The sequence below is a fragment of the Stegostoma tigrinum genome, chromosome 26 (genome assembly GCF_030684315.1).
Source record: "Stegostoma tigrinum isolate sSteTig4 chromosome 26, sSteTig4.hap1, whole genome shotgun sequence".
Taxonomy (NCBI): domain Eukaryota; kingdom Metazoa; phylum Chordata; class Chondrichthyes; order Orectolobiformes; family Stegostomatidae; genus Stegostoma; species Stegostoma tigrinum.
In genome coordinates, this window is record NC_081379.1 from 17,458,736 (window position 1) to 17,470,478 (window position 11,743).

The following is an 11,743-nucleotide window of genomic DNA, read 5'->3' on the forward strand; positions in this document are numbered from 1 at the left end:
CTTCTCTGCCAAGATGCAGTGGTCTTTTTGTAAATCAGAATTGAATTTTTGTTGCAGTTGTAAGATTTCATGAATCTGAACAAGAGGCTCTGCAACTTCAGAAGCGATTGATGAAGGAAATTGCAGCTTTCCTTTTGACTGTACAAATTCCCAGTTTTGTAAGTGACTTCTATGATAAACAGCAAATATCAATTTACAGGAATTAGATTTGAAATGTGTATATAATAACATCACAACAGACATATTAAAAACAATAAGGCTATATGTTTTAAGAGTGTGAAAGGTTGTGGGAAAATTACTTTAAATGTTTGGAGTTGTGGAAGGGTCAATGACAGAAATTCGATCAACTGGTGATTTGGTCACCAGGATCTCACACACATTAATAGCAGAGGGAGAAGTTAAAAGGAATGCTGTCTTGTAAAATTATATTATGGCATGGAATGTCTTACCACAAATAGCTACTGAACTGATTTAAAGATGATGATTAAGGAAAAATTGGATAAACACTTAAAGAAACATTAGTATGATGGGGAAAGCAAGAAAATGGAATTAGAATAGATATTTCTGATTGTAAACCTCAGGCCTCTCAAATATGGAAACAAATGAGCACTTTTGGATGGAATGTTTTCACAGCTGTTGTTTGTCATTAACTAGTTATGGAGGAGGTATTATGGAGGAGGCATGGCTGTTAGAAGAAAATATCTATTAAATGGTGTCTGGCATAAAGTCTGAACTTCCTTTCCATCTTATTTTTGTTTTTCAGATCAAAGACTGTGTGAATCATGTCACTGTGCCTATTGATGGTAGAACATTGACAGATGGCTTGCATAAATGTGGAATTAATATTCGATACATTGGTAAAATAGCACAGCTGATAAGCCAGGCAGAAGACAAACAGTATCTGGAACATATTTCTGTATGTATTCAGCTAATGGAGAGATTGCTATCTGGAGGGGCTCTGATCACCAAACTGTATGCATATGTATTGCCTTAAAGAAGTCCTAATACTTATTTGATAGTCTCTGGGTTTGCACTTGACGGGCTGGCCCAATGGCTCAATTCATAATATTATTGCTTAGTATAGAACTGAGCCATAGAAACAAAGGAATTCCAGCTTTCATCCATGGCCTGTGCTAATAATTGAGCTGATCTCAACTGGCAGCAAATCAGCCTCTGTATACCTGTGAGAGTACGTGTGTAGACTGTACCGGGTTAAGCTGATACAACCCTATATGATAATAAATGTGAGAAAAGCCACTGGGGCACAGCATGAAAGGGTGGCTGGTGCTTGTTGAAACTGTGAGCTAAGGATTTCCCTTTATTGGCAAGTGCTGCCATCCAGGCCAAAAGCAGGAGGCATCTCCCTGCCCTGCTAACTTCAGTGGGAGGTGGAACCAAGGGCAGCTTATTGCTAGTTGCTGTCAATTAACTGGCTATTCCCTGAGCCACTGTTCAGTTCAGAATGGCAGGCTGCCTCAAGAACTACAATTTAGCAGCACCCCCATTGATGGTTATCACTGCAGACGCTGCAGGGTCCAGGTAGAGGACACTTTCAATGATAAGATACTCTTGAGGATCTAGTAGGTCTTCAGAGGAAATGTGGGCCTAGCAAATATACAGTAGCAATAGATGGTGATAAGACGAGGTGTGCTCGGAGAGCATCAGTTAAAAACTTGATGTAAAGGTGGTCACTGCTGTTAGGGAGGCTCTTCCATGCACTCTGAAATGCCCAGGTTTCACCCAGTGTCCTTTGGAGGCAGGGACTGGCTTGCCTGGCAGGGGCAAAATGTTCACAGAGGTGGGCAGCAGCCTGTAATCAGTCATTTATTTGGCTTAGCTAGATAGATAGCTGAGCCTCCAAGCCTCTATACCACTGTGCACATCAGCTTCCATCAGTTTGCCAGCCCTCTAACGGCCAATGTGTTAGGAAAGCCCAACCCTATATAACTCCAGCACAAGTCATCACAGTTAGAAGTGGAGAGAAACGAAATCAGAAACAGTGGAACTTACAGGTTATGAATTTGTATACATAAAGATGTAGAGTGGATGCATGATAGATTTCTTTGCGGGAAACATATAATCTGTAGAACAAGGAACTAGCCACCAGCTTGTGGTCTTTGTAATTAGTATGTAGTGGTATAATTCAATGGTATCAGCCTTTTTAATGATCCAGGACTGGGTGGTACATCAGGGCTCAAACTGAAGCCCAGCACTCTCAGGGAGCCAATGTGCTGGCATTGAAGGCAGGGGTCCTATGCTCAGGGCCAGGGTCGGGCAAGAAACAACACTGAAGCCCATGATTTCTGCTCCTGTTCCTGGAATTTTACTTGGAAAGTGCTTCCTCTCTGTGGGGGCTTTAAAACTAATGGATGTAGTTAAAGAGTAAGATATTTCCCCTTTTTAAGAAGGTAGTTTTGTATTATTTCTCTCAGAGCGTCATTCTCTTTGACAGACGATAGTAAAGGCTGTGTCATTTAACTTTATTGAAGGCCGAGTTGGGTAGAAAAGGGACTCAAGTTCTGGGGTGAAACTGGAGACCCTAAGCAGATAAGCCATGGTCTTATATAACGGTGAAGCAGGCTCGAAGGGTCAAATGGCTCTCTCTTCCGATTTTGTTCAATGAACAATAAACTTGTGCATCTATTTGGGATTTAACCATGTCCCTCAAAAAAGATTGATACCTGAAATAACATTTACCATCATTTACCATTTAACACTAGAGTTGAATTTGTTGTAATTCTGGACCTTCAATAGCTGGTCACCATGTAAGATTAAATGTTTGTATTTCTTACAGAGACTGTTAATCAGCGAAATCATTACTCGGGCAGCAAAGCACATTATAGTTCTCTACCTACAGGTAATCTTATTATTCATAGAATGCAGCAAATTGCTATGGTTTGGAGGGAGAGTGAGTGTAACACATTCTTCATATGCTTCCCAAAAGAACAGGAAAGTCCATGGCTCATTTAATCTTCTGTGCGGTGTAGCTGGTCTCGGTCAGTTAGTTCAGCAGCAGTGTTAAAGTTGCCTTTGGTGTCTGTTGAATTAGTGAGAGGGAAAATTGCCTTCATCGTTCCTCCTTGTTGCTATCCATTAATAAATACTGCATGTTTGGGGAAAGAATCAGGCACTGATTAGTGGCCTTCACAAAACTTGAACTGTTTTCTGAACATGTGGCATCATCTTCAGAGAGGAAGCAGGAAAATTCAAGGCACCTAAAACAAATGTAAGAGAGTATCATGCATTTGGCTGCTTTTGAGAAGACAGTCAGGTTCTTCTCTCAATCTGTTTCCTGACTCTGCATGTTGCTGGCTAATGTTTCGTTGGCTGTGTAATTAAACCTGTGCTCAGGTGAAATATGGGGCTTCGATTTCAGTCCCTTATTTCGTCCGTTGCACTGGGAAAATATTTGCAGTAAATTATTGAGCTGATTTGTAGCTCCCAGAAGCTAGTGTGTTTTTGCTGATGTCAAGATTAGTCTGAAAGTTATTCTGCCTATTTCTAGTTATAACAGATTGGATTGGGTTGGGGGTATGTGGGTGGTTGGGGGTGTGAAGGTGGTGGAGGCTGGGCAGGTAGTGCAAGCAGTGAATCCATTCACAGGACATGAGTTAGTCACTTAAAGTTTTTAATGGGGCTGTCCACCTTCATTTTGAGTCATTCCATCCCTAACCTCAGGCGATTAGGTGTCCCAAGCTTTGGGGAAACTGGTAGCTGGAAGAAGGTGATATGGGTAAATCAGGGAAATGATTTATAATGCCTTTACAATACTGCTCCTGAACTCATAGCCATTCCTTTGAGTTTACAAACTAGCCAGTAAACCACCCAACCTAGATCGTCTGTCTGCAAGCCACTGCATCGTCGGACAACAGATATCTCCCCCTCATCCCCCTTTACTATTTCCTGTCCTGCTTGTGATGGGAACGGCACTGGAAACAATTCAAAGAAACTGTTACGGCTAACTTCTATGGGACATACATAATAAAATCTGTTCTTTTGGGATTCCCCCTTACAACAGCCCCGCCTCTACAGCATGTGGCTGACGTTCAAATGTAAATCGTGTTTTCAATGTCTGCTATCAGGATCCTCTATCAACACATGCTTTAACAATGTTGGTTCGATAACTGGTGGTGGGAGGAAGATGGAATAGATATTTGTGAAGCAGAAAAATAACATTTCCCTAAAATGCTCTTGAGAAGCATCAATACAGTAAGATCAATGCAGTAACCCAGAATGATGGGCCACGGATTGAGACCACTGGATTTGAAGTTTCAATCATGACACATTGGGGCAACACTTCACCAAAGGGATAGTCACCTCCTGGTGTAGACAATCTGTCAACAATTCAACCTGGCAGGTTAGGCATCCTTTCACCTCCTCATGTAAGTCTGGTTGGTGACCCAAAGAATTTGAAAAGAAAGTAGGGATAGCCATAGAAAGGAAGGCAACAATATAAAAGTGTGAGATGCTTCATTTGACTGGTTTCTGGAAGCTGGTAGGATTACGTGACTTACAGCTCAATGTTTTGTACAGTTTATGTCATGTTTTCCCTCCTCTCACCAATGCACACTAGCTTTTATGGACCAGTGGGCTTAATCCGAGCCTTATTACTCATTGGTGTCATCACTTTGAGGAGTTTATTTGAAAGTAAGAAAGGATGTTAAGAAAGAATACAATGTTAAGATGTAGATATATAAAGGGATACATCTTGCTTTGTAACTTTCACGGGGTCTTCAGCTCTGATTTATTTTTATGCAATTCATATTTTTATTTTTTATTCTTATTATTTTTTCTCCCAGGTTGTGGAGATATCAGCATGCTCATCTGCCATCAGTCACTTTCTGAACTGCTTTCTGAGCTCCTACCCCAATCCTGTTGCACACCTGCTTCCAGATGAACTTGTGTCACGCAGGAAAAAGAATAAGAGAAAGATGCGGATACCTGGAAATGACACAGCGTGGGCTAATCTGACTCCGACTGAGCTGTGGAAACAGATTAACAATGAAGCTAATGAAAGCTTTGGCTATGCCTTGGCTTGGTAGGTAACTACACTGGTGTTTAGCATGTTCGAACATTTATTTCTCAGTCCCTTTCTGTATCATCCATTGTTAGAGGTGAAGAAATTCTTGCTGTAACTTATTCATAACCTTGTCTGATATGATACTTTAATATGTAGAGTGCAGTTGCTTTTGCTTCACATCAGGGAAGTCTACTTGTTCACTCTGGAGGGCACAGGCAGAGAATTTAGCGCAACATGGATCCTGAAGGTTTTCTGAAGAATGAGAGCCAAGCTATATGATCATGAGCATCTTGCCATTCCCTGGTTTTGAAGATGTGCTGGTTTTTAACTTCAGAGTAGGTGGATAAACATTTCCTTGGTTTGAGGTAAATCAGTAATACAAACGTCTCTTTTACCTGTAGGACACTTGAATGTGATTCGCGAGGATGAGGCGTCCTGGAGTACTTCCATTCATTGTGGCAAATATTCTTGAGGCAAATATTCTTGAGCCCAGTTTCAAGCCCAGTGAGAGAGGAGATGTTGCTGGGTCTGGTATTGGGGATTTAGGTGGATCAAGTATCTACTGGGGAATTGAGGGAACAGTGGTCATAGTATCATATCTTGTGAAAAGACAGATCAAAGGAAAAACACTAAATTTGGGGAGAGATAATTTCATTGGGATGAGAACAGATCTATCGCAGGTAAATTGGAATCGAACATTGACAAAGCTGTTAACATAACAATGCGCTGCCTTTTTTAAAAGAAAGACAGAGTTTGGGGACAACTGTTTACATTCCCCTGATGGATAAGCAAAGGTGACAAAGCCAAAGCTCTCTGGATGATGGAAGAAATCAAAAGCATAATGCAAACAGAAAAAGGGAGCACAGCACCGATGTCAGATTGGTTTGATGTAAAAAAATATTATTAGAGGCAAAGAGAAGATAAGAAAAATGATTGTCAGCTAACATAGCAGGGAATCCAAAGAGTCTCCGATAATTATATAAATGATTAAAGAAAGTGAGTCAGAAGAGGTGATCAAAATGGAAAGAGGGAACATTGCTGAATTGAGTACTTTGCATTGGTCATTACCATGAAGAAAGATGCTGCCAAAGTCTTAGTGACAGAGAAGTAGTTGAAATACTTGGTGGGCTAAAATTGATGGACAAGAAATATTTAGATGGATGATGTATTTAAATTTGGGAGTCACAAGAAACAATTGGGATGCACCGAAGGATGCTTAGAGAAATAAGGGTGGAGATTGAAGAGGTACTGTTCATATGCCTCTAGCCCTCCTCAGATATGTGCTTCCCCAAGTGTAAGGATAATCTCAGCAACTACAGGCCAGTCAATTTAACCTTGTTGGCAGGAAAACTTTTAAAGATGAAATTATTTAATTTATTCAGAGAGGCTCTGACATTCCCCTGGACCAGGTGTGACTTGAACCTGTGTCTCCTCACTCTGCGGTACCACTGTGGGTGGATAAATTCCACTGTGCCACAAGAGCCCTAGCTTTTAGAAACAATAATCATAGAAAAAATTAAAATCACTTGGACAAGTGCAGATTAATTAAGGAAAGGCAACACATTGGTTAAAGGCAAATTTTATTTTAGTAATTTGATTGAATGTTATGATGACTTAAAAGAGATGATGATAGGGTAAAGTGATTGTGGTGTACATGGAAATCAAAAAGGCATTTGCTAAAGTACCACAAAATGGATTTGTTGACAGAACCCTCCAGGTTCACTTCCTTACTGTTAGCTGATGTTTATGCGATTGTTATGTTCCAGTGATGGGATTGATCAGGCGGTGGAACAGTTTGGTTTGCACAAGGTATCCCTGCTGCGTGAGTTCTGCTTAAAAGCTGGAATTCAGGTACTGCCAATCCTGCTACTATAAGTGTGAAGTATTTATGTTACCTGTCATTGTATGTCTTCTCCATTTGTATGAAACACTCAGTATTGTCCTATAAGTTCATCACACAGTATTTCAGTAAATATCGATGAGGTTGCTGAGCAAAACATGAGAAAAGATAAAAATGGATAATACTTTGAGGACTAAATTCTGATTGGCTTACGTGCACCATGTTGTTACAGGATTGAGCCAGGGAAGATCAGAGAAGTCTGATTTGTGTTGTTTTGGCTGAATGAATAAATTTCTGCATTTATATAGCATCTAATGACCTTAGGACAGCCCAAATCGTTTAACAGCCTATAAAATATTTTGAAATGTAGTCACTGTTGTGATATAGAAACTGTAGCAGCCATTTGAACAGATTAATGTCTCACTAACAGCACTGTGATCATGTATCACAGGGATCAATATTGACTATAATGTTAATAATCATGCTCCTGCTCTTCTTTGAAACAGTGTCTTAGCATCTTTTATGTGAGATATATCTTTGATTTAGTATTAATTTCAAAAAGAACAGCACTTTAACAAAGGAGCAGTCCCTCAGTACTACACTGGAGTGATGGCCTGTGTTCTTATATTCAACATACAACCTTCTACTCGAGTAAGATTGCTGCCAGTAGAGTCATGGCTGATCCTATCATTGGAATTCGTGGCAATGCTAAATGAAGAGGTTAGGGAGGAGAAAAATTAGCCTGTTCCCACTTCAATTCATTGCACATTGTGTCTTGTGTCTGTGTCCTTGCACAGATACTGATTGAGATCAATACTGTGGGAACACTCATCTGTCATTTTCTTTCAACTCTGTTGTCTGGGCTTATGAACTGAGAATGCCCCCCTGGCATGACAGCCATCTGTCGTTGCTGCTTGTGAAAGCACTGTAATCTCCTCTTCCTCTGCAGACAGCACATGTTTTCAGCCTCCTTTTGCTTAATGAATACAAGTTACACTCCTCATGTGAGACATAAAGGGAGAGCAATATGAGGTAAAAAAACAGATAAAGTATACTCACATGGAGATATTTAGTTAGCTGGATTCCAGTTTACTGATGTACAATTAAAGCCTGCTTACATGATCTAAAATTTCTTAGTTGCAGCTAGAAGTATTTTCGGAATCTCAAAATTTGTCACACGCCTGGATTTGATTAGAAGTAAGTGGTATGCAAGAGTCCCAGCTCTGATTTTTTTAAAAAGACTTTTACTTACATAGTATCTTTAACATACCAAACTACTCCAAAGGACCTCACAGGAGTATGATCAAAGTTTCACTGATTGTAAATGACACACACCTGTGCTTCATTTAATGGAATAAGACTGTAAGAGATAAGAGCAGAATTACGTCGTTCAACCTATCAAATCGGCTCCACCATTCAATCGTGGCTGATATGCTACTCATCCCCAATCTCTTGCCTTCACCCCATAACCCTTGACCCGTACTAATCAAGAAACTGTTTATCTTAAATGGAGACTTGGCCTCCACAGGACTCTGTGGCAATGAGTTCTGTAGTTTAACCACCCTCTAGCTGAAAAAAAAAGTTTCCTCATCTCAGTTCTAATGGGTTGTTTCTACATTGCTGAGTCTCATTATTAGAAACACCTTCTTCATCTCTATTCAGGGCAGCATGGTTGTTCAGTGGCTAGCATTGCTGCCTCACAGCGCCAGGGACCTGGGTTCAATTCCACCCTCAATTGACTATGAGTGTGGAGTTTGCACATTCTCCCTGTGTGGGTTTGATCTAGGTACTCCAGTTTCCTCCCATAGTCCAAAGATGTGCAGGTTAGATAGGTTGGCCTTGCTAAATTACCAATGATGGCCAGGGTGTGCAGGTTAGGTGGATTAGTCATGGAAAGTGTAGGGTTATAGGGATGGGGTGGGCCTGAGTAGGATGTTTCTTGGAGGATCAGTGTGGACATGATGGCCAAATGGCCTGCTTCCATGCTATAGGGATTCTATGACTCTGTCCAGGCCTTTCAGTATTCTCTGTTTGTCCAGCACTTACTCAGTAAGTAATTAAGCTTTGTTTTCAGTTAAATATTTTTGGCCTCTCAGATATTGCTCATGGAATTTTACACAATTGATTCTATGTAAGTGATTTCAAAGACCGCAAAAAACAGTTAGCACCACATGTGTCAGGAAGCTGTCTCCTGTTTGAGGAGAGATTGGGAAGATCTCAACCTGAGCGTAAAGGTCATCATTTCAAAAGTTAACAGATGTTAATCAGGGTAGAGATGGTCGAGACAATTGGCTTCAGTGTTTCTGACTTGAGAAAAGGGCAAAAAAAACTAAATGGCTGCTTCTGATCCCTACCAACTATTTAAATTAAAAATACGTCTGTGTGAATTTTCGTAAAGATGAATGTTCTCTAGCTGTGACATTCCCACTGCATGAATGACATGCTGACATTTAGGTCTTGGCATATAGTTTAAATTACGTATTCTAGCATTCAGGAGCTGCTGGCTCCTGTGAAATCTCATCTCTCTTCGAGTCAGTGGTATAGAAACTAGTCACCATTATACCCATCTTCCAAATGCAAAAAATAATTACAGCTGTTAGGATGACTTTCAGCCAAATAGGCAAAGAGGAGTACGCTGTCTAATTGGGCTAATTCTATGCAGGCTCCACATTTTTTTCTAGATTTGAGTGTGGCATAGCAAGGGAATACCCGTAAGAAGGTGGGTCTCATTTTTAAAAAAAATTACTTGCAGGCCTTAGGGTGGAACAAATTCCTCGAATTCCATCAGTTTTCTAAGGTGGACACTGCAGGCAGGCTCTTCAAAAACTCTGCTGCAGTTGCAATTTTTAGTTTTTCTGCAAGGTTTCCTCCACTGAAGACACATTCCTCTTACAGTTTCATATCACATTACCAGTCACTTTGTGATACTTCATTTAATTCTGTTGTTCTTTTGTATCTTGACAGTGAGGATGAACATGGCTTTGATAGAACGGTGTGAAGCTGCATGAACACAGCGGGCCAAGCAGCATTAGAGGAGCAGGAAAGCTTGGCGTTTTGGGTCGAGACCCTTATTCAGAAATCAGAAATTTCTGAAGAAGGGTCCCGACCCGAAACGTCAAGCTTTCCTGTTCCTCTGATGCTGCTTGGCCCGCTGTGTTCATCCAGCTTCACACTGTGTTATCTCAGATTCTCCAACATCGGCAGTTCCTACTATCTCTATGGCTTTGATAGGTCAGTTTAATGCTGATCCTATCCTTATAGGTCAGTTTAATGCTGATCCTATCCTTGAACTTCACAAACATGTGTTTTCCAGTAAAAATCTTTAGATAGTGATCAGAAACAATATTTAATTTCTTCCCACTGCCACCCTCCCCCTAAAAGCATTTATGTCAACTCAATTTGTTGAAATTAATTACTTAACATAAATAAATGATCATGTGGAAGAGGCAGAATACAGGTGGTGAGTTATCTGAGGAACCAGATTTGTTGCACAATGTTCATTATAACTTGAATCTTTCTCTCAGATTCTTCTGCGAGAATATAATTTTGACAGTCGTCACAAGCCCACCTTCACTGAGGACGACATTCTCAACTCCTTCCCTGTGATCAAGCATATCATTGTGAAGGCAACAGATGCTGAGCAAGTTTATAAGAATGCACAAACAACAATTCAGAAAGGTACCTTATGCTAAGGAGATGGTGGCTGTGTTCGGCTAAGACATTGATAAGAATGACACCAATAAGCTCAAAAAAAAGTACTCGGCATTTCTTTCAGTTAAAATTTGATAAGGTGAACTAAATCTCAGTGAATGTGCATTCAGGCCTGAAATTGCTCAGCATAGTGACGTTCCATTTTTATTCAGTGAACAAGAGGGGAGGCTCTGCAGCTGAGATTTTAGGCATATGTTTAAAAGAGAGGGAGTCTTACCCTACATTTAATTTGTGATGAGCCCTGAGAATGCAGCTTTCCCAATATATCACCATGTCTTTATAACCCAGTTTCACAGGCCAACTCGGACACCCGTCTGGTGCAGATTGTACGTGAATAGAGCACTATTTAGTAGCCGGTGACTACAACATGGATTTTGAAAGGAAGGCAAAATGAGTAGAAAAGATACTCAAAAAGAAGATACCAGAGGATTAGAGGGAAAAACTAATGTATGATTTGATGATGACAGACTCACCATTGTATAGGGAATATGGTGAAAAAGTGAACAGATTGGATTGATGTCAGTAAAAAAGGCACTGGTTTAAAAAGCCTGATAGCTTTCTCCAGTTCAAACTTCTCGTCCTATGAAAAGGGATCACATTTACATTTTCCCCTCTCGTCTTTGTTATTACTGTTTGACTTTTGCAATGCTCCTCCTCCTCTTGTGCAATCAGGAGAAACTAGGAGCCTGCCTGGAGGGATTTATGGATATATGCTTACATTTGAGCTTTGTAAGTCACAATAAATTACAGCTTTGTGTCAACTATGTGCCTGGGAGTTGGACTAGTTGAATGTGACCTATCACCTAGTTTCCTTATCAACCTTTTTTTATAGAGACATCTATTTTGGATGAACTTTAGGTCCTGGATACTAGGTACTCTTTGCCCAAGTACTCATTAATGTCCGAAGTTGATGCTGAGCAGAAAAAGAAGTGAATTGTTATTCCTCTGCATCAAATCTTACTTCATGTATAGCTTTGACTGTTAATGTTATGTTCCTAGGAAACATTAAGGAAGGCATTGAGTTGCTCACTGAATCTTTAAACCTATTCAACAATGTGTATGGAGCCTTGCACCCTGACATCTGTGGTTGTTTAAGCCTTCTGGCACGAGTCAATTATATCATGGATAACATCCGTGAGGTGAGCAATAATTTCAGATTTGGGGAGCTTGAT

General features: G+C 40.4%; 1 protein-coding gene across 3 annotated transcripts in view; it reads left to right on the forward strand.

Moving 5' to 3' along the window:
* LOC125464096 (clustered mitochondria protein homolog) overlaps window positions 1-11,743 on the forward strand; it is a 75,879-nt gene that overhangs the window by 53,559 nt on the left and 10,577 nt on the right. For all 3 annotated transcript variants that reach the window (XM_059655004.1, XM_059655005.1, XM_059655006.1), the window contains exons 13-19: window positions 58-158; window positions 764-916; window positions 2,795-2,857; window positions 4,800-5,038; window positions 6,787-6,871; window positions 10,385-10,538; window positions 11,571-11,710. In XM_059655004.1, the coding sequence (XP_059510987.1) occupies window positions 58-158; window positions 764-916; window positions 2,795-2,857; window positions 4,800-5,038; window positions 6,787-6,871; window positions 10,385-10,538; window positions 11,571-11,710 (935 nt within the window). The remainder of the gene's footprint in view (window positions 1-57; window positions 159-763; window positions 917-2,794; window positions 2,858-4,799; window positions 5,039-6,786; window positions 6,872-10,384; window positions 10,539-11,570; window positions 11,711-11,743) is intronic.